The following is a 22,659-nucleotide window of genomic DNA, read 5'->3' on the forward strand; positions in this document are numbered from 1 at the left end:
GTCGTCTCAAAGCCGAAGAAGCAAGACGTGAGCAAGAGTTGATCACAATGGACATGTCCAGGTTGAGTTCCATTTAAAAGGCATGGGTTGAAAAGCAACAAAAAGAGATACTAAAGAAGAACTAGGCTCAAAACTTTGATGTGGATTTGTTTCTGAGTATCATTTTCTCTGTTTTATGTTGCACTTTCTTTTTATTTCTGAATACAATGGTATTTATGTTTCACTGTTTTATGTTGCACTTTCTTTTCATTTCTGAATACAATGGTATTATGTTTCATTGGTATAAAATGAAATTAGAATACAAGCAATGTCGTTTTTCTATATCTTCTGCAACTAACAGGAGGAGGAAGGAACTGAAGAACTAAATTAACAATTGCCATAAAATATGTAATTGAATTACAAGATTAAAACCCAACAACATCCAACTAGACTTCTGGATGTATATGTAATTCAGAAATGAATTCAACTACTTGAACGGAGCATAAGACAACATGATCCCAGACTAAATACATAAAGAGTGAGAATTTCTACTACAAGTGCTAGCCACAATAAACAGAGACACAAGAGCAACAAAAATTGCAGTTTCCAGAATTCAGTTTGCCACCTCTGCTCCATGCCTCGCCCAAATATGTGCACATAAGTCTTCACGAAGCGCCTCATGCATTGGTATGTTAATAAATTCATGGTAGTTGACAGGTCTTGGTTCATGACTGTGCTAAATTCTCATTTCTCCTGCTCCTGGTGTTTTCCAAGCACCATGACGACGTTCATCCTCAGATATCATGTTGTGGAGAATAATACAAGTCTTCATTATGTACTTAAGGTCATCTTCATCCCAATACCTTACTGGTCCTGCCACAATGTGGAATTTTGCTTGCGGAATCCCAAATGCCCGCTCAACATCCTTCCTTTTTCCCATTTGGTAACCGTTGAATAATGTCTGTTGTTGATTATGCGGCTGTTTGTAAGACTGAACAATAGTTGACAATATTGGGTAGATTCCGTCAGCTAAATAGTAACCCATATCATATCTATGACCATTTATACGAACATCAACTTGTGGAGCATCCTCCGATAAGATATTGTCGAACGGTGGTGATGCATCGAGTACATTGAGATCATTACACGAACCAGGCATACCAAAAAATGCATGCCAAAACCATCTATCATAAGATGCAACTGCCTCTAATACAATGGAGGGCCATGGCTTATATCCTTTGTATTGTCCAGCCCACGATGTCGGGCAATTCTTCCACGGCCAATACATACAATCAACACTTCCAAGCATACCAGGAAAACCTCTTTCATCATTCTCCTTCAACAAACGTTTTACATCGTCCGGTGTGGGTTTTCTCAAGTACCTCGGACCAAAAAGTTTCACAATATTCCTACAAAACCGCTTCAAGTAAAAGTACTGAGTTGTCTTTCCCATTCTCACATAATCGTCATTCGCATCAGCTGCAATACCATTGGCAAGTAACTTGACGCAGGCAAGCATCTTCATGTGGGGAGAATGACCTGGTACACCTCTGCAGTCCAGTCTTTGAGGCTATAGAGGATCATGAACACATATCTCACCCAAGATTCTGACAAACAGTTCTCGCCTCATACGGAGACGGTCATGAAAATTTTGGATTGAATACACACAATTTGTGGTGAAATAGTCACGCATCATCTGTACATCATGAATAACCCTGAATCTATCGGTGTATCGTCTGTGGAAGACCTCATGCAATTCTGGTTGAGCAATAATTGTACCTGCTTGATTAAGACACATAAACAGAAACACTAAACTAAACTAGTGTTCCAATTTTTTAAAGCTATATGCAAGCAAACATATTATCAGTTTACAATATGGTTTCCTAGTCAATATTTTCCATGTTCCAGGGGTTATGTTCAATTTGCAAGTAACTGTATAATATGTATCCAGGCAATGTCATCACAGATGGAGTAACCATACCTGTTTCTAACCAATGGTTAATTAATAATAGCCTTTCAACCTCATCATCAGCATCTCTTTCCTCCCATCTACGGAGAATACGGTCAATGTCATCCATAGGGTCATAGGAAGCCAAAGTCCCAACATCGTCTTGAGAATCTCGATCACTCATTTCAGTAGACACCTATAAAAAATCAAGCACATTAGTGTACCTTACCATAGTCATCCTTATTTGTAAACTACAGCAAACAACAAACCACAATCTAAACCACAACAAAGATCAGAGGAGGCAAAAATCTTCAGGGACATGCATCCATTTATAGATTTCACACAATCTAGTCAGGAAATATCGAGTTTTTTTTTTTGATCGTGAAAAGAGATTGTATAAGAGAAATATGAATTGTTTACAAACAGACCAGAAAATAAAAATTACAAGGGATACCCTCAACTGAGAGTAAGGAGTCAAAGAGACCCAAAAGACACAACGAAGCCCAAGAAACCAAACAAGATATTTCCCATAAAGTTAGAAGGCCCAAGACAGATGAAACCCCGACTAAAATCATCTTTTCCAAAGCCGCCAGTAGAAGTCACATTTTGCACCACCACTACAATTGCAGCACCGCCGCTTGCTTTTGTGATCGTCAGAGACCAGCACGGTGCTGATTAAGAACTCAAGATCGGAATCCAGATCATCATCTTGGTTGGTTAAGAATTGATGTGAGAGATTGATGCGAGAGATTGGTGATAGGGGATGTAAGAGCCACTTGATTATGTGGTCAACAAAAACCAGCACACTTGCTGATTATGAATTGAAGATCGGGAGCCAGATCATCATCGGAAACCAAGACCTTTCTTGGTTAAGAACCGATGTGAGAGATTGTTGATAGGGGATGTATGAGAAGTCTTTAAGGGATGTGAGATGGGGTGTATAAAGAAGTGGTTGATGGAGGTTTCGTTTAGGTTGAGATTAAGTGTGGTTCTATTGGCTTTGATTGATGAAAATTAGTCAAGGATTTCACTGATGAAAAAGTAGTAAGATGGGAACTAAGATGAGGTGAGATTGGCAGGGGACAACATCGATCCATGGATTTCAAGTGAGATAAAGGGAGAGAGAACTTCAATCAACCTTGTCTACTTGATTTTTTTTTTTTTTTTTTTTTTAACAATCCAGACATTCCAGATGATTAACAACTAAAATTACAGTGATAGAAGAGAGAAATAGTTGAAGTCCTGCTCGGATCTAGTCCTAAATCCGAGCAGGCAAATGGTGACGGCGTTTTCTTTCTGGGGAGATTTCAGCGAGGAGAGAGGAGAGAGATGAGATTTCAGCGAGGAAATATCGAGTTCTCATTAACAATTTCATACTAAAACAAAGATAGAGATTACAGGACTCGAGGAAATTAAAGCGACCAACAAGCACAATACAGTACCAAGACACTAACTAAATCCATAGAGTTCAGCTTGGAAGGAACACCCAAATTAGTTCAGCAAAATTAAAATCATCACATAACATAATCTCTAAACTTCGGACTCCAGTAATCTAACTTTTAAGAGAACTGTAATGTGAACTCAATTATTCTCATAACCAAGTGATGAAAGTAAATCTGTTTAGTTTGAGCTAAGCAAAGATGCATATTCTCCATATGCCATGAAATGTTGAGAAGGTTGTGTATTCTGAGTTTCTGGACCACAATCTTGAGTAGAAGGTTCTGCCTCGGAAGGATGGTAACATTGTGTTTGAGTATGAACATCAAGATATTGTCGTAGCGAATCAACTTCTTTTCGCAATGCGGTATTATCATTTTGCAAAGCAATATTCTCACTTCGCAGTGTCATATTATCACTTCGCAATGCAGTATTATCCATTTGTTGGGTGTTTGGCGGATGTAAAACTCGTTACTTTTTTTGAAGTCTAAATCATACAGTTGTGCCGAAACTTTTGGCCGCTCACTCTGCACAAAAAGAAAACGTAGTTGATCAGTTAATCATATGAACCATTGGACACCCTCACAAACAGATTCCATCTAAGGGATTATCTACATATCCACTCATAATATGAAGTCATAAAAAAAAACCTACTGGTCTAGTTATACACAAATTTTGGCCACTCACTCTGCATTATACAGCTTATACACGTAGCCATATGGCTCAAGAAAGACAAAAATGGTGGAACTTAATAACCTACAGAACTTAATAAGCAAATGATTATGAAACTATATACTGTACAGATAAATCAACAACTATTCTTGAAAATATGAAAGGGGAAAAAAGCTTAGAGAACTTACCAATGGATGCATGTCTACGCTCCATGAGGTGCTAGGAACACGAGGACTAACTGGGATAGACATCGGATCACCATCAGAATCTGGAACGGTCATGCTCCAATCAACTAGTGGAATGCGATTGTCCTCTTATGTAGCGTAAACATGATGAGCTGGAATCAAACTAATGGGGTAAGGAAGACGATGTGCTGGATTTTGGGACGATGATGGCCCTATCTCATCTCGGTTTCCCGGAACTGGCCTACCCAATGGCTTTAAATAAGGACCAACAGAAACTTGTTTCCAATACATTTTATAAAGTCCTTCATCATCCACCACAAGCTTATGAGCACCAGCATCTACTTTCATATCGAAGTTTCTCAAGAACTCTGTATAAGGTGTGTATGGCGAATTCTCCAGTAACTTGACGCCAACACCTTTCTCTTAAATACATAACTGCTTCCCTATCTTCGGGATTGTAAAGAAGATATCTACATTTAGATAACTGTTTTGCACGGCGTAAAATCTTCTTCCCTGCAAGCTTACTTCGTTCCCAAGGCTGCCATGTTGTGGACTCAATTGTTCTCATGTCTATTTGTCTCTGAGCTTCTACTCTTAAGTGTCTTCCCGTTCCTGCTTGATTGTGCGCCAGTTGGTCTTTGTTAAATACCGCAATTTGGGGAAATCTATCAAGATCTATTGCCTCATAACCAAATGAATTAGGATTCCTATTGGAACCAATGAGTGGAAGTAAAAATAGAACCAACACTGCAAAAAAAAATTGATATAGTTTCAAGTAAATACAAGCAGCTGGCTAGGAAACATAATAACAATTCTTAGGTTTGAGAAAGAGTAGGGATTAAAAGGTTGTATGGATGCCTATTTTGAAAATGGAACCAGCATAAATAGCAAAAATGATTAGATTAATCTCTATTGGAAAAATAATAACGGTAAATATGATAGACAAAATTAAAATAATAAACATATTAACACATACCGGTAGGATCATCCACATTCCATTGAATGACGAGATTTTCCGCTACTAGTCTCGCATAATGATCGATAAAGACGAGCTAAAGTTGCAGTACCTCAAAGATATTTACCGACTTCCTCTAGATCAGAGAGGGATGCCAACCATCCAACTTTGACAATTGATGAACTATTAGGAAACAGAACTTGCTCAATAAACCACATAAGAAACGCTCGGGTAATCTCTTGCCAATGGGGTTCCATAACTTCAATTGAAACATTTTTGAATTGTAGAAGCCATCGGTACAAGTGCGAACAAGGGACTCCACCACCCTTAAAGTAATCTTCGTTATAATCGTTAGAGTGTGTAGCATTTTCAATCACATTACCTAAATAAGCTCTTGCCATTATTAAACACTCTTATTTTTCATCGTCTTCCCATTGTATAAACGAAGGATTACTCCCTCTTCCCACCGAAATACCGGTCAGTGAAGTAAAATCATGTGGTGTGAAACCTATTTCAAACTCCGGAAAATGGAATGTATTGGTGGACTCCCACCATCGCTCAACAATTGCATCCGCAAGCTTCTTGTCACAAAACGGGGCATCTATTTCAAACAATCTTTGACAACCACATTTATCAATGATTTTTTTACATTCTTCATGTTGGGACACAATGTCATACAAATCTTTCATTTCAGACCATCCACCTCTAAATGTTATCTCTTTCCTAGTACTATTTTTCTTACATATATGTGGTAGTGGTGAGTCCATTGACGAAACACGTTGATGGAAACTATTCATACTCTCTATTCATTCAGAAACATCACAATTGAGTGAGTTCACAATTGAGTAATTTTCCACAAAATTATGTAAGAATATTATTTTAAGAAAGTACAACATTCCTAGCACATCATTTCTTACTAAACAAGTAGTTAAGAATTGGTACTTACAGTATTATCTACTGGAACTGTTCATCTTAAAATGGATAAACGCTACATCATTAGTATAAACACTAAGCAATCACTATATTGCAGTGTAATGGTTTAACACTAGGAAGGTAATTTGCTAATGGCTACATCATTGAAACAATTCGTAGGATGCAATTCAAGTCCGGCAAGGCACTAAAGAGTAATGTAAGTAAATACCATGTTTTCACTACCAACCAGATAATTTTCATACTGCAACTAACCATTTAAGCTAATTATCCATATAGCCAACCTATGATACAAAACAAAGAAGATGTTAAGGTCCTATTGTGGTGACTTATGTCAGAACCTACAGAGTATAAACTAACACCATGGGTAAGCCCCTTCAAGTAATTAGGTAAGCCCTAAACAACCATATGCGTCATTCTACAAAGAAGAATTTGAAAGTCATCATGCACGTGGAATAAACTATATTTCTGTGACGAATTTCATCTGTTAACCATACGAGTCTCATCTGTTAACCATACGAGTCTCACCGGCTCACAAGTCTCAACTGACCAGGTTGAATACCGTAAGTCTAGGAAAGACTGGGTAGTATCAGATAAGTCTTAGAGTCTTTCAGTTAGCTTAAGAATAACATTCATTACTTTTGAATAGGTAAAAACTGTTGTAACATCATCTTTGAGATTTTGTATAAATAATACATCGACTCCACAGTTCAGGTGTGGAAGTCATTCACCAAAAATCATAACTTAACTTGGTATCAGACTTGATCCAAGCTACGCTTCCAAAACACTTCAAAACAAACAAAACTCACCAAATATGTCGACAACAACTCAGCTAAGAAACGTACAGATCCATCATCTGGTAACTCTTAAGCTAACATAAACCAACTACCCACTGTGGAAAACACAGTTCAAACCAATTCTGAAGGGCCATGGATTAACTGGCTTTATTGATGGTACAAAAGCTATACCTCCTAGAACACTACCAGATTCTGATGCTGAAAATCCAGAGTTCATTGCATATGAAGAACAAGACTCTTTTTTGGTTGGATGGCTGAACTCAACTCTTACTCCAGAGTGTCTTGGGGTTGTACGTGATCTTAATACATCTAAGGAGGTATGGGATGCATTGGAGGCAGAATATGCTCCAAAGACAAAGTTTCACCAGATGAATCTCAAAAAGCAGCTACACAACTTAAGCAAAGGTAACAAATCTTGAAGAGTATTTTTAAATGAGGCTAAAGAACTATTTGCACAGCTTGCAGCATCCAGATATACAGTCAGTGATGATGAAAAGAAGCAATCCATCAGCAATGGGTTGAACCAAGCATATGATTTGATTGTCTCCACCTTAAGCACAATGGAGAACCTGAGCATGGATCTGTTTTACTCACATCTTCTCAACTTTGATATGCGCATCACACGTCAGCTTGAGGAAATACAACAACCCATTGCACATATTGCAGCTTCATCTACATCAGGACGAAAAACTCCTCAAAACAACAACCACAATCAAAATCAACGACCTTTTCATTATCAACAAAATCAGTCACAACATCGTTTCCAGTCTCCTCTGCAAAGCAACAACACTGCTGAGAAGTGTCAAATCTGCAACAAGAAAGGTCACCTTGGTGACAAATGCTGGTTCCGTTACAAACCAAGCACCAATCAACCAAAACCACAAGCTGCGTATATTGCATTTCCTGAAGCATCATATGGCAACCAATGGGTAACTGATTCTGGTGCTACCAATCATCTAACAGCAGATATGAATAACTTAACAATCCCTCATGCATATACAGGCACAGAACAAGTGTATGTGGGTAATGGTAATTCACTAAACATCACACATACTGGTAATGCATCTTTCACACATAACTCAAGAATATTCTGTTTGAATAACATTTTTCATGTACCTAGTATAAAGACAAACTTGTTATCAGTTTCTCAATTCTGCAAAGATAATGGTGTTTTCTTTGAGTTTCACACATCTCATTTCTTTGTAAAGGACAAGACAACAGGAAAGCTGTTGCTGCGCGGACTGAATAGGAATGGACTGTACATTCTTGAAGGCCTTACACAAATCACCAAACAAGGTTCTTCTCAAGCTAATGTTGCATCTTCCATGCCGACATGGCATCAATGTCTGGGTCATCCGATGCTACGTACCGTGTCTAGCATTTGCAATAGGTTTTCACTTGCAGTTTCGAATAAAATGTTTAATTTCTGCAACTCTTTTCATGTTAGTAAGAGCAGAAAACTTCCCTTTTCTCTCAGCACTACATCTTATGATAAACCACTGTCTTTGGTTGTTTCTGATATCTGGGTCTCCCCTAAACTATCCAGGTCTGGTTTTCGATATTACATGCTCCAAATGGATGTTTATTCTCATTTCACTTGGGTGTTTCCTTTAGTACAACGTTCCGATGCTCTGTCCATTTTTATAAATTTTCGAAAACAAATTGAAAATCTTACAGATCATAGGATTAAGACTTTTCAGTCTGACAATGCCTTAGAGTATAAGAAGTTCACAAAGTATTTGAATGAATCTGGTATTCAACACCGATTCTCTTGTCCTCATACATCACCACAAAATGGAATAGCAGAGAGACGTATTCGCCATGTCACTGAATCTGGCTAGCACTTTTATTTCAAGCACATATGCCCTCATCATTTTGGGCTGATGCGTTTGTCACTGCCTGTTACTTAATTAATTGTCTGCCTAAATCATCCAGTGAAGTCAAAACTCCTCTAGAACTCCTTTTTCATAAAGAACCAGATTACAAGTTTTTAAAGGTTTTTGGTTGTCTTGCTTATCCTTGCCTCAGATCTTATAACTCAAACAAGCTAGAACCTAGATCACTCCCATGTGTCTTTATAGGATACAGTAGTTCTCATAAGGGTTATATCTGCTTACATAGAGAGACTGGTAGGATTTATATCACACGCCATGTAAGGTTTGAAGAACAGTCGTTTCCATTCAGTCCAAAGCAGCAGTGTGTACCATTGCACAGTCCAGGTAATGTGCCTTCAGATACTTCATATCTACACTCTCCTCCTTTTAGGCGTAGACATTATCTCCCTATGCAATAGAATGTTGTATCTCCATCTACAGAACTGCTACCGAGCATAAGCAATGATATGAAAAGATTGGAACTATTCCAGGCCTCTCCTACAACATCTACATCACAACTGAATACTCAAACTATCTCTGCTGCTGATTCCGTCACAAGTATGCCACTTCAAGACAGCTCTGAAGTAAATACTTCTCATGTAGTATCCTCTACTCATCTTATGCAAACAAGGGAAAAATCTGGAATTAACAAGCATGTTCAAAAAATGTGTTTGACTGCAACTAAACATCCCCTCAATGATTCAGAATGCATGGAACCAACATGTTACTCAGAAGCATGCAAACTTCCAGAATGGCGTGCAGCTATGGATAATCAAATAAATGCTCTCATCAGAAATGGCACATATTCGATAGTTCCTTTTCAACCAGGCATGAATGTTGTTGGCTCTAAGTGGGTTTATCGAGTAAAACAAAACTCTGACGGAACCATTGATAAACGTAAGGCTCGATTGGTGGCGAAAGGTTTTAATCAACATGAAGGGGTTGATTATGGAGAGACCTTTAGTCCAGTTATAAAACCATGTACTATACGTCTGGTTCTGGCTATTGCTGTCATGAACAACTGGCCATTGAAGTAACTAGATGTTGAAAATGCTTTCCTCCATGGAACTTTGGAAGAGGAAGTCTATATGAAGCAACCGGCAGGGTATGTAGATGCTAATCATCCAACTCATGTGTGTACACTGCATAAGTCGTTATATGGGCTAAAGCAGGCTCCGCGTGCATGGTTTTCACGGCTCAGTAACTATCTAATCACACTTGGCTTCAAAGGTTCAGTTGCAGACACATCCTTGTTTGTCTGCAAAACCAAACAATCATTTACTTATGTGTTGATTTATGTGGATGACATAATTGTCACAGGGTCAGACTCTTCGCAGGTAGCTCGACTCATTCAAGAACTGGGTAGAGAGTTTGCGATAAAAGACATGGGGGACCTTCATTTCTTTCTGGGTATAGAAGTTATAAGGAAAATTGGTGGTCTAATTCTCACTCAGCGCAAGTATATAACAGATCTTCTCAAACGCACTAGACTAGATGGTGTAAAACCCGTGTCGAGTCCAATGTCTTCCAGCTTGAAGTTAAGGCAGACAGGCAGTGAAAGATTTGCAGACTGTACCTTATATCGCAGCATCGTTGGTGCTCTTCAATACCTCCATATCACGAGGCCAGATATTTCTGTAGCTGTTAATAAGGTGTGCCAGTATATGCACAGTCCTTATATTGAACAATGGGAACAAGTGAAACGTTTTCTTCGATATCTAAAGAACACAGTGGATTATGGCCTTCATATACATCCTTCACGAGACTTTTCTTTGCATGGTTACTCAGATGCTGATTGGGATGGTTGCCTAGATGATCGTAGATCCACTAGTGGTTATGGTATATACTTCGGTGGTAATCTGATATCGTGGAGTGCTAGAAAACAGAAGACAGTCAGTAAATCTAGCACTGAGGCAGAATATCTAGGCATTGCCATTGCAACCTATGAGATTATTTGGATTGAGTCATTGCTTCGTGAACTTGGAATTACTATCTCTGCCCCAGTGTTGTGGTGTGATAACTTGGGCGCAACATACCTTACATCTAATCCAGTTTTTCATGCTCACACGAAGCATATCGAGATAGATTATCATTTTGTAAGGGAAAGGGTGGCTAGCAATCACTTGAAGGTGCAGTTCATCAGTTCATGGGATCAAATAGCTGACATTTTTACCAAAGGTCTACCAACACAAAGATTTCAGATATTACGTAGCAAGTTGCACATTCGTAAACTCAGCACAACTTGAGGGGGAATGTTAACCATACGAGTCTCACCGGCTCACAAGTCTCGACTGACCAGGTTGAATACCGTAAGTCTAGGAAAGACTGGGTAGTATCAGATAAGTCTAAGAGTCTTTCAGTTAGCTTAAGAATAGCATTCATTACTTTTGAATAGGTAAAAACTGTTGTAACATCATCTTTGAGATCTTGTATAAATAATACATCGACTCCACAGTTCAGGTGTGGAAGTCATTCACCAAAACTCATATCTTAACTTCATCAAATAGTTAACATGCATGTTAATTTTTCACCAATTGCATTCAAATCTACTAAAAAAAATCATAGATGACAAATCAATCATAGAGTATGGATGTAAATCCTAATCATCAAACACTATAAAATCATCAAATACTAGTTTTAGAACACTAAAAACCAATTGATTTCTGAGGTAAACAACACCAATCAATCGATCTCTAAATTGATATTTCAGTTTTTGAGAACCCTAACATACCTGATGACATTGGAGATCTTCTATGAAGAAGTAGAGAAGATTTTGGACTTGTTTTCTCCAAGAAGCAATAAACCAAGATGAATCATAGAAGTAAATCAACGAAACTGAAGATAAACCAGAGAAGGAGAAACTCAGACGGGAAGAACCATTTTTTTTCGATGAAAAAATAGAAGGAAAGAAGCTTTTTCCTGAGTTCTTTTTTTTAAATTAAAAAGGAAATGTCATCCGATCATTGAGTGGTCGGATGGAGAATCCGTTTAATTTTATCACAGTAGATTTTAACTCCCCAAATTCGTAAGGGTCCACAAATATATGGAGAGTCATTGAGTTATGGATGGTTTTAGCTACATACCATATGAGTTGCCCTTAGAGCATGTCTTTGGTCCACATTAGAAATTTATTTTGATAGACCGACTGCTTGACAGCTAGAGGCGCTTTCAGATTAGCATGTGTTAAAAATTAGTATGAGTTAAACTATCATGGGAGGTCATACTCGCATACCACATTCATCTCTCTATGCGCTCACTTTCTTGTTAATCAATTACTAATTAGGAATAGAGTTACTAGCAATGAGAATTTGGGGCGTGGAAAAAGAACCCTTGTCAAGAAGAAGTACTAGGATGGTCTACTAATGTGTTTGTGAATGTTTTTATGGTTGCCGATGGGGTAGGCTTTGCTTACTTAGTTTTTCTTTCTTTAGATTTGAGCTTGGTTTTTTGTAACCTCTATTGTTGTTTTTGTTGCTGCACTGTTTGGTGCATTCCTTTCTTGTATCTCTTTTTTTCTTTGTAGTAAAATTTTAACCTTTTAAGTCAAAAAAAAATAAAAAAATTACAGTAATAATTAGGATAAGAGCTTATGTTTTTTCCTACGAGGATGGCTACATATATTTTTATAATTCAAACTCAATTGTCATTAAAAATAAGAAAAGGTGCATTCATTATTCTTGGGTTCAACCACTGCAATACTACATGACCCTGTCGCTTCATCATATATAACTGCTCCTATATTCATCTTTATATGATAACCAGTCTCGCTTTTAGAAGTTAAAAAAACATTCTCCCTTTCTCTAGTAAACTGAAGAACAATGGATATAGAGTTAGAAGAATTTCAATCCATGGGGATTTTCAAAATCTACGTAGAAGCTTACAAGGTCACACTATCATGGAAACAGATCTTTTCACAGATCGTGTTGGCTCTAATCCTTCCTTTAGCTATCATTTCCCTAGCACAGATCGAACTGCTCAAGAGCAATACTGAATTTAACTTAAATATCGCATTAAGAGCCATCTGCGGGCTCTTTCTTGTTATTCTTTCCTTGCTCTAGACTTCGGTTGTTGTTTACACGATTGCTTGTATCTATTCTTCAAAAGAAACCTCTTTCAAAAAGGTTATCACTGCAATTCCTAAAGTATGGAAGAGACTTATCGTCACTTTGTTGTGGTACTTTTTGATCGTGTTTTTGTACAACCTTATTGTGGTTGTAATAGTTTTTTTGTTGGCGGTTGTATCTCTAATTTTAGCTCGGGTATTCTCTTTCCAACTCGATTGGAGATCACCAATTACCATCCTTGTCATAATCATAATTGTACTTATTCCTTACATGATTGGATCCATTTACATCAGTCTCGGTTAGTACTTAGCCAGCGTAGTATCGATTTTGGAAGACATTAGAGGAATTGAAGCTATGAAGAAAGGTAAGGCATTAGTTAAGGGGAATATTTGGATTTCTTTCATCGTCGTTATTCCTCTACGAATCTGTAGTATGGTCAACTTTTTTTCCTTTAGCTCGTTGGTGGTACAAGGGGAATAATTAGTTATGGTTGGTCGAGTGAGTTTGGGAATCTTCTGCTCACTGTAGCTGGTAATTTTCTTTCATTTTGGTCTAGTAATCCAAACCATCATCTACTTCGTCTGCAAATCGCATCACAAAGAAAACATCGATAAGTCTAGCCTTGTGGATCACTTAGATGGTTATCTCCATGGGATTTATGAACCTCTTAGTAGAGAAGCAGGAAACCCTGTTTGATTTTCGATGATCTTTAAATTCTATTGTCTGCATAGATATTGCTACAACTATATTTGTATACTATGTCATGATGTATTTTCTCTCGAAAACTTTGTGATGATTAATAAAACTCAAGTGGATTGGTTACATATGCCTTATGCGGCCTTGCTGCAACCATAATCTTCCAAGTAAAATTAGCAATTCCTTATGCGTTTTTATTGTGATAGTCAATCCATACTTCATATTGCTGTTAATCCTGTTTTTCATGAACGCACCAAACATATTGAGATTGATTGTTATTATGTACGTGATAAATTCTAGTCCGGCGCTATTATTACTTCTCATGTTCGCACAACCGCTCAACTTGCAGACATTTTCACCAAGGCTCTTGGACGTCCTCAGTTTGAGTTGCTTCTTCGCAAGTTGAGAATTCGTGATTTTGATGCTCTAACTTGAGGAGGAGTATTAGGAGATAAGCATATTTGTACATATATTGTATATATGATTAGGAAATATATTAGTTAGAAAATGTATTATTTTTGGGGAAAATATGTTTATGGTTTTCTCCCATTTTAGATTTAGAGAAACCAATTGTAATCTCAAGCTTTTGATAATACAAAACCTTCATCTTCTCTACCTTGTCGTTCAAAAACCTGAGGCAAAATACCCAAACCTTAGATGAATCCAACACCCAACAAGATTATATCAATCTACTGAAAACATATTGAGTGGTAAAGATTTGGAGGTAGATAAGTGATTAACATTGGACGTTCCATTTGTTTTTTTTGTTTTTTTTTGAATTTCGTTGAACTAGTCACTGATTTCTGGAAATCAAGAAGGTGCTATAATAATTTAGGTACGAACGACTATGTAAAGCAATAGTATGTCGTTTTTGAACGACTACGTGCTTTCACCAGCGGTTGTTTCTGGACGACATCGATATTTTTTGATTCCTCTAAAATAAACGACTTGGGATGTTTAATGAGTGATAGTGGTGATCAGTGGGATATGAAGATGGCGAAGAAGGTGGTTGGTATCAGAGATGGTGAAGAAAATTATTTTAGAACTTACGGATTTTTATTTTTTTTTTGTTTAGTTATTGGGGTTGTTTTGTTGTTGAGTGAATAATAAAAAAAGTCAACAAGTGGTATTTAGGATATATGGTTGGTAAATAGGATAAATGAGGGTGGCAATTAATGTAGGTGGTAAATAAGATATAATAATAACAGCCCGTTCGGTTGGGAGAATTAGAATCCTAGGAATTCAATTATGGGGTAATTCAATTCTTGGAATTGGATTCCAATCCAAAAAATTTATGTTTGGTTGAGGTAATTCAATTATATTTGTTTTACCCCGGAGTCCAATTCCATTGCATCATTGGACAATGCAATGGAAATATATCATTTTGGAACGAATTGGATTCCTTGAAATCAAAATTCGCAACTACATAGAATTCAATCGCCCCGTTCGGTTCAAGGAATTTGACGCATTTCCTAGGAATTGGATTCCAAGGAATACAATTCCTTAAAACGAACGGGTTGTAAAAATAAAATTGGGCGTTAGCATGAAATTCTCCAATAAGGGCGATAACAAAATAAATGGGTCGAGCAGCTGGCTTGGCCCAATTTACATTCCTAATGTTTGCTGGTTGTAATCACTATTATTTGAACCACTTTGGTCTTGTAATCCAAACTACGGGTGAGCATGGACCGGTATGGATCGGTTTCGCCTAATTCGTATCCAAACAATACATTACGGATTTTAAATTTGGCCATCCAATCCAACGTACAACGGGTTTGCATCCAATGGATGAACGGATTGGATACGGATAATCCAATAGATTTGTTTTAGTTAAAATTTATAATAAAGAAAATAAAGTCAACACAAATGACTCCTCATAAAACCTACATATCCTATATATATATATACAAATATAAAAATGGCATGTACGACACCCCAGGCAAACACCTTGAGAAGTCCTAAATGATCCATAATATTTTATAGAACTATATAAATACCTTAATTTAATGGATATGGATATCCAACGGATTTTTAGGGTTGCATCCGGGTCCGATCCATAATCCGTTGGAATTTAAGAATTTCATCCGCATTCAACCCTTTAACGAACGGTCCGGGCGTCCATCCGCAAAATAACGATTGGTCCCGGTTAAATCCGCGGATTACGGGCCAAATGCTCACCACTAATCCAAACTATCGTCTCCTAAATGTGTAAATCATGTCACAAAGAAAACATTGATCAGTCTAATTTACTTTAACCCACAGAGACAAACACTTAAACCCAATCATTTCCCAAAGATCAGCTGAGGCGTGTCTTTGATGATTTAAAAGGAACCAACTGGGCAGGTCCTTTGTTCCCATTAGAAACTAACTTTAATAGGCCGCCTGCTGGCAGCTAGAGGCGGCTTTTTACATTAGCATGTGTTATATATATGCGTTAAACATTTTAAAATGCTAATCTAAATAATTGGGATAAGAACTTGCGTTCTTTCCTGCTAGGATACCTATAAAGGTGATAATTCAAAGTCAAATTGTCACTAAGAAAGAAAGAAAAAAAATCTTGGATTCAACCACAACAATTGCATGACCCTGTCACTTGATCCTACATATATATAACTGCTCCTTTGATTTGATAACCGGTCTCTCTTTACCAGTCTAGTAAACTGAAGAATAATGGATAAAGATTTGGAAGAGTTTGAATCCATGGGGATTTTCAAAATCTATGTTGAAGCTTACAAGGTCACACTATCATGGAAACAGATCTTTTCACAGATCGCGTTGGCTCTAATCCTTCCTTTAGCTATCATTTCCCTAGCACAGATAGAAATAACCGACCTGCTCAAGAAGAATATTGAATTCAACTTGAACACCGCATTGAGAGCCATCTGCGGGCTCTTTCTTGTTATTCTCTCCCTGCTCTCGACTTCAGCTGTTGTTTACACCATAGCGCGTATCTATTCTTCAAAAGAAATCACTTTCAAAAGGGTGATGACTGCACTACCTAAAGCATCGAAGAGACTTGCGATCACTTTCTTGTGGAACTTCCTGATCGTGTTTTTGTACAACCTTATTGTGGTTGTAATAATTTTTTTGTTAGCAATTGTATATTTAGTTTTGGCTCGGATATTCTCAGTCCAACTCGATTGGAGTTCACCAATCACCATCCTTGTCGTAGTCATAATTGTACTTGTTCCTTACATGACTGGAGCCATTTACATCAGCCTCGTCTGGTACTTGGCCAGCGTGGTATCGATTTTGGAAGACATTAGAGGAATTGAAGCTATGAAGAAAGGAAAGGCATTGGTTAAGGGTAAGATTTGGATTTCTCTCATCACAGCTATTCCTCTACAGATCTGTAATATGATCAACTTATTTGCCTTTAGCTCGCTGGTTGTACAAGGGGAATCATTGGGTATGGTTGGTCGAGTGAGTTTGGGAATCTTTTGCTTAGTGTTGCTGGTAATTTTTGTTCATTTTGGACGAGTAATCCAAACCATCATCTACTTCGTCTGCAAATCGTATCACAAGGAAAACATCGATAAGTCTAGCCTTGTGTATCACCTGGATGGCTATCACCTTGGGGATTATGAATCTCTCATTAGAGGCGAAGTAGATAATTCTGTTTAATTTTCAATGAACTTGAAATTCTATTATCCGCATAGATATTGCTACAACTGTCTGTATTTGGTGTGGTTTCTTATTTTCTCTCTGTATTGTAATTGTGTACCGTGTGATGATGTATTTTCTCTTGAAAACTTTGTGATGATTAATAAAACTGTGGACTGATCACATTATGCATCTGCAGCCTTGCTGCAACCATAATTTTCCAAGTACAATTAGCAGTGTGGCAATGCCAACAAAATAAATTAAGCTAATAAAATCAGGTTCTAAAAGCAAATGAAATTCTGACATGATTTTATTCTTAATTATGTGCCTCTCCCTACAATGAATAACCGGAGCATATGTCTGTCATGTATATTCAACCATGACATTTTCTTCTTAATTAAGTAGGCTGTCGTTGAAAATGTATATTTCAGCTAAATATACAATAAATGAAATTCAAGAAAATGATAAAAACCCCAAAAATTCATATATGAAGCGATGTCAAAAGAAATGATTTTCTCAAATATTATTATCTCGGAGTAATTTGATTGGTCAGAGATGTACGTTTTGGTGGAAGAAGATTGAGAGAACGTGGAAAGAAGATTGACCGGAAGTATATTTTTGGATTTAAGTCTTTTTTTTTCTTCTTTCTGCAATCTATCTCCCCTTCCTAATTTTATTTCTGATTTTTGTTTGCTCCAATGTGAGGAATTAAAGTTTTCAAAATCCACTCATGCTAACGGATGTGAGTAAGAGAATGAATTGTTCTTTTTATGCGAAGGTAGGTTTGTTATTTTCAGTTGATCAAATTTCTCGGGTTTGATTTTGACTATTCAGATGGGATGAAGAGAATATGTAATGAATTTCTCTCAATTAAAATGCGTATTCGTAGGATCGACTGCGATCGTGAATTTATCAATTGGGAGGAAAAATCAGGACCGGCCTTTATCTTTCCTAACTTAGCGAAGCTTCATTTTATAATACAGTACAAACAAATAGACAGAAAAATATACCTAGCTAGGGTACAACCTTTACCGTAACGAAAAATCTCGACAATAAGTAATTTTTTTGTGTGTGGATTTTGACTTGTTCTAGTAATAATATGACGTGACACTCTGCTTTTTTTTTAATCTTTCATGTACCTTAACCGAGACTATTTTATCATTAAGGACGATCAACCACATCTTTTAGTTTATAATGGAACTCATTTTGTGGTGACACAAAATTAACATAGTCTATTACTACTCACCAACCGCCGCCACCACCACAAAACCATATGATACTATTTCTTTCTCCACCATAACCGCAACTCACCTCCCGTTAGCCGTTGTTCGTACTTCTAATTTTGAATTACAAACACTATGTATAAAGTCTTAATTGAACAAACCTAGGTCGTTAATTAATTTATTTTATTATATTTTTTATTGTTATATTCTCTTTTGTATTGGGATCAATTTTATTTTAACATTTAGAACCATGAATTTTCTTTTAACATTTAGAACCATTATTTATATAATTGGGTACTAAAGCTAGAGGGGTACCGTTTAGGTGATCCGACAGTTATGATTATCTTTTTCTTAAATAGCATGGTATCATCCTCAAAACATGGTATCTGTTTATATCAGTCTTGTTAAAAACAACCAACTGCATCTTTTACAATACAATATTACCCGTGTTTTACATTTATACAGAACTAATATTGTCCACGACTATTCACCAACACACACCACCCATTGCCACTCTTTCTTCCACCACCGCCACTCACTAATACCCGCCACCGCTTCTATCAGCCATTACTTCTTACACTACCGCCACTAATTTCTATTAATATAATTTTTATTAATTTTTTTTATTAATTGGAATACATATTTATTAGATTAATTAAGAGGACATTTATAATAAAATTTTAATGAATTAGTTATTCTAATCAATTAATGAGACATTAATTAAAATAATATTCATAATGTTTTCAAGTTGAACAAACTATGACCATTGATTTATCTCTTTCGTAGATAAATCTGGACCTCTCTTTATTTTGCCTAATTTGTTAGCTAAAGGTGAATTCCTTTAATAATGCATATGAAATTACACAAATATGAGCCACCATGGGAAGTCAAACTTCTATACGCGTTCTAAGATAAAGATATCTAAAGATTCTAAGCAAAATACTAAAATACTGTGGAGCTTGTGCTCTTTCCTATTAGGACGGGATGTGACCTACAAAGTCAATTGCTCAAACTTCTTCCCACCTCTTAGATCCAACCGCTCCAATTGCATGAATCGGTCATCCAAATTGCTCCGTCCTATATATTTCCTCCTACATTCATCTTCATTTGCTAACTAGCCTTTCTTTCTCTTTTCCAAGCTCAATAATCATGGATAGGAATTCAGAAGAATTTGAATCCCTGGGGATCTGCGCCATCTGTAGAGAAGCTTACAAGGTCACACTGTCATGGAAAAAGATCTTTTCACACATTGCCTTCACGCTAATCCTTCCTTTAGCTATCATTTTCCTAGTTCAAATAGAAATATCTGCACTGCTTGCCAACAGGATTAAATTCAACCAGATAATAGATGAATACCAAACTGGAAATTCCAACTATGCAAACATCCTCCAAGCTCATATTTCTTCGGAAATTATAATTCTTTATGCATCAAAAGCCATCTGCTGGATCTTTATCTGTGTTCTCTCCCTGCTCTCAACATCCGCTGTCGTTTACACGATAGCTTGTATATATTCTGCCAAAGATATCACTTTCAAGAAAGTCAGGGGTGCAGTTCCTAAAGTTTGGAAAAGACTTACGGTCACTTTCTTGTGGAACTTCTTGATCGTGATTGTGTACAACTTTATCATGGCTCTAGTGATCTTTTTGTTGGCAATTTTTCTTTTAATCTTGTCTCAAATATTTTCTTTCAAATTCGATGTGAAATCAACCACCGGCATCATTCTTTCGGTGATACTCATGGTATTTATCTTTATCCCTTACCTGATTGGTGCCATGTACATCAGCCTTGTTTGGTACTTGGCCAGCGTAACAGCGATTTTGGAAGACATTAGTGGAATTGCAGCCATGAAGAAGGGGAAGGACCTACTTAAGGGTAAGCTTTGGATTTCTTTCTTCACCTATATTACGCTACAAATCTGTTATTCTGGTACACTATCTGTCTTTAGCTCGCTGGTGGTACATGGCCATGGGGGATGTTTGGCTGTGGTTGGTCGAGTCATTTTGGGTATTTTTTGCCTAGTATTGCTGGTAATGTTCCTTCACTTTGGTCTGGTAATCCAAACTATCATTTACTTCGTCTGCAAATCCCATCACAAAGAAAACATCGACAAGTCTAGCCTTGCGGATCACTTGGATGGCTATCACCATGGTGACTATGTACCTCTTAGTAGCAACGAAAACGTTCAGCCCGCAGGAGCTTTTGTTTGATTTTTATGAACTTCAAGTTCTTAATATTTGCATACACAGAACTATAATTCGGTGTGAATTTATTTCCTCTCTGTAATGTGATTATCAAATTTTGTGATGTTGAATAAAGCTTTCGATTTGATTACATATTTAACTGTAGGAGGGAATTGTAATTTGTTTGAACACTGCAACGGTGTGCCGTCAGAACTCTATAGCTGATCTATGACATACACCTACATTAGCTTACAGAATGATCTCAATCTACTCGTTTCTTTCAAGAATTCAAAGTTGAAATAGCAACAATGAAAGACGATCACAAACCAATAAGATGGTGCATCAATATAAAGCACGGCATAGGCAACAAGGACATTATGGATGCACCTCATGTAAAGCTAATAAAATGAATTTCTAACCAAACCAAATGAAAATAGGACTATCTGGAATTATATGTTCATCATTGAATCAACAAACAAATGATTTAATCTCATAAGTCATGTCATAATTGAGGAAGGAAATAGAGAATAAAGACAGAAAAGAAACCCACCCCTGTACTCGAAACAAACAATCGAAACAAATCCTTCCTATTAATGGTACTGCAAAAGAACAAAAGATATGCTTTTCTCAACTCACGCCCATTCACTTGCTTACTGCAACATCTCCTTTGACCTCAGCGGCAGCAACGGGTTCGTCCTTCTTCTCTACAACCTTAGCATCCTTCAAGGGTTCAACCTTCAAGGTTTCCTCAACAACTACGGGTGCTGATTCAGGTTTTTTCTCTGTTTCAGTTGAGGATACTTCCACCTTTGGTGTTTCTTCTACTTTAACGGCTTCGATAACTGGCACTGAGGGAATTGACACAGTCTCGGTTGGTTTCTCACTTTCAACAGTTGCTTTTCCTGGTTCACTCTGCATGACGGATTTAAAAGGCAGAACCGGACGAATCAATAACATTCAAGAAGGTCGAAAAGCTTGTTAATACAATTTCAATTGAATTTGAATGATATGGGGGATAATTCAACACACTTATAAGATATTCAAGCTTGAAAATGGAGACTAATGAATATTGTTAATGAATGGACTTGTTCTAGGCTTATAGAACTGTAATTATTAAGGATTCAAGGGATTCAGTATCAAAATCTAAAACATGATCGGTAAATTAACTATGCAAACAAAGAAAAGCGCAGAATTTAATAATCTTGTGATACTCGACAAACACGTCTAGGTATCCAAAGCAGGACCACTGTAATATGTTTGGCGGGAATATCCGCATCTTTGTAAACATAAAAAGAAACAAGAAAAGATACATATTTTGGAGCATCTTTTGAAAGGATTTTATTGGTAGAATATTTGAAAAAAAAACACATAAGCATCTTTTAAAAGGATCGGAAATAAGATTTAGATTAGACAATCAAATTTTTTCCAATTATCATTCATCAAGAAATCCAAAAAGAGTTAGTCGGATTTATTTGTCGATTTCTGTTTGCCAAATAATAAGAAACTAAATAGATGTCTTTGAAATACACACCGTACGTGAAAAAAAATCATTGATCGTAACATTACAGACGATAATCAGAAACAAAATCCAAATAATCCGTGTCGGAACGATAAAAAAGTCACCCATTATGGAACCATATATATATATATAGATAGATATAAGAAAATTTATCATTGAAAAACAAAAACAAGAGAAATTAGATTAGATTATACCTCCATTAACAGTGAGTTAAGAGAAACTGTTTTGTTTCCATCATCAGCCTTCTTATCCTCTTCACCATCAATAATCTCTTTAGTAGTAGTTTCTACTCCTCCATCATCAGTTTTCTTCAATTGTTCAGGGTTCGAACTTGTTTCTTCCTTGACCACTTCTGGTATTGGTTCAGGTGCTTGATTAATTTCATCTTTTATATCTTTTGGCTTTGTTGCACAGGCTCCCATTATTAATTTATTATCAATCAAACAAACAGAACCCTTTTCTTCTCTCTGAAAAATATAAAAAAATTCCTATGTTCTTTTTCTTTTGAGAGAAGAAGATTTCAGAAGCAGAAGAAAAAGAAAATAAGATGGAGAGTTTTATTTAGAAAATAAGATAAGTGAGATGTGAGGAGAGAA

General features: G+C 36.8%; 3 protein-coding genes and 1 long non-coding RNA gene across 4 annotated transcripts; 1 reads left to right on the plus strand and 3 right to left on the minus strand.

Moving 5' to 3' along the window:
• Positions 1-715: 715 nt before the first annotated feature.
• On the minus strand, positions 716-2,111 carry LOC113291647. The gene is made up of 3 exons (XM_026541159.1): positions 1,961-2,111; positions 1,682-1,758; positions 716-1,549 (listed from the first exon to the last, which is right to left on the minus strand). The coding sequence occupies exons 1-3, from the start codon at positions 2,109-2,111 to the stop codon at positions 716-718; spliced, it is 1,062 nt and encodes a 353-aa protein (XP_026396944.1).
• Positions 2,112-3,262: 1,151 nt separating this feature from the next.
• Positions 3,263-5,991, minus strand: LOC113289763. Its single transcript, XR_003331101.1, has 3 exons — positions 5,198-5,991; positions 4,225-4,968; positions 3,263-3,891 (listed from the first exon to the last, which is right to left on the minus strand). It is a non-coding gene; the product is annotated as an uncharacterized LOC113289763 (long non-coding RNA).
• A 10,216-nt stretch (positions 5,992-16,207) lies between these two features.
• On the plus strand, positions 16,208-17,161 carry LOC113291648. Its single transcript, XM_026541160.1, has one exon. The coding sequence runs from the start codon at positions 16,208-16,210 to the stop codon at positions 17,159-17,161; it is 954 nt and encodes a 317-aa protein (XP_026396945.1).
• Positions 17,162-20,970: 3,809 nt separating this feature from the next.
• On the minus strand, positions 20,971-22,631 carry LOC113289764. The gene is made up of 2 exons (XM_026539139.1): positions 22,258-22,631; positions 20,971-21,456 (listed from the first exon to the last, which is right to left on the minus strand). Exons 1-2 carry the CDS (start codon positions 22,483-22,485, stop codon positions 21,187-21,189), a joined length of 498 nt encoding a protein of 165 aa, XP_026394924.1. The 5' UTR covers positions 22,486-22,631; the 3' UTR covers positions 20,971-21,186.
• Positions 22,632-22,659: the final 28 nt, after the last annotated feature.

Source organism: Papaver somniferum, chromosome 6 (genome assembly GCF_003573695.1).
Source record: "Papaver somniferum cultivar HN1 chromosome 6, ASM357369v1, whole genome shotgun sequence".
Taxonomy (NCBI): Eukaryota; Viridiplantae; Streptophyta; class Magnoliopsida; order Ranunculales; family Papaveraceae; genus Papaver; species Papaver somniferum.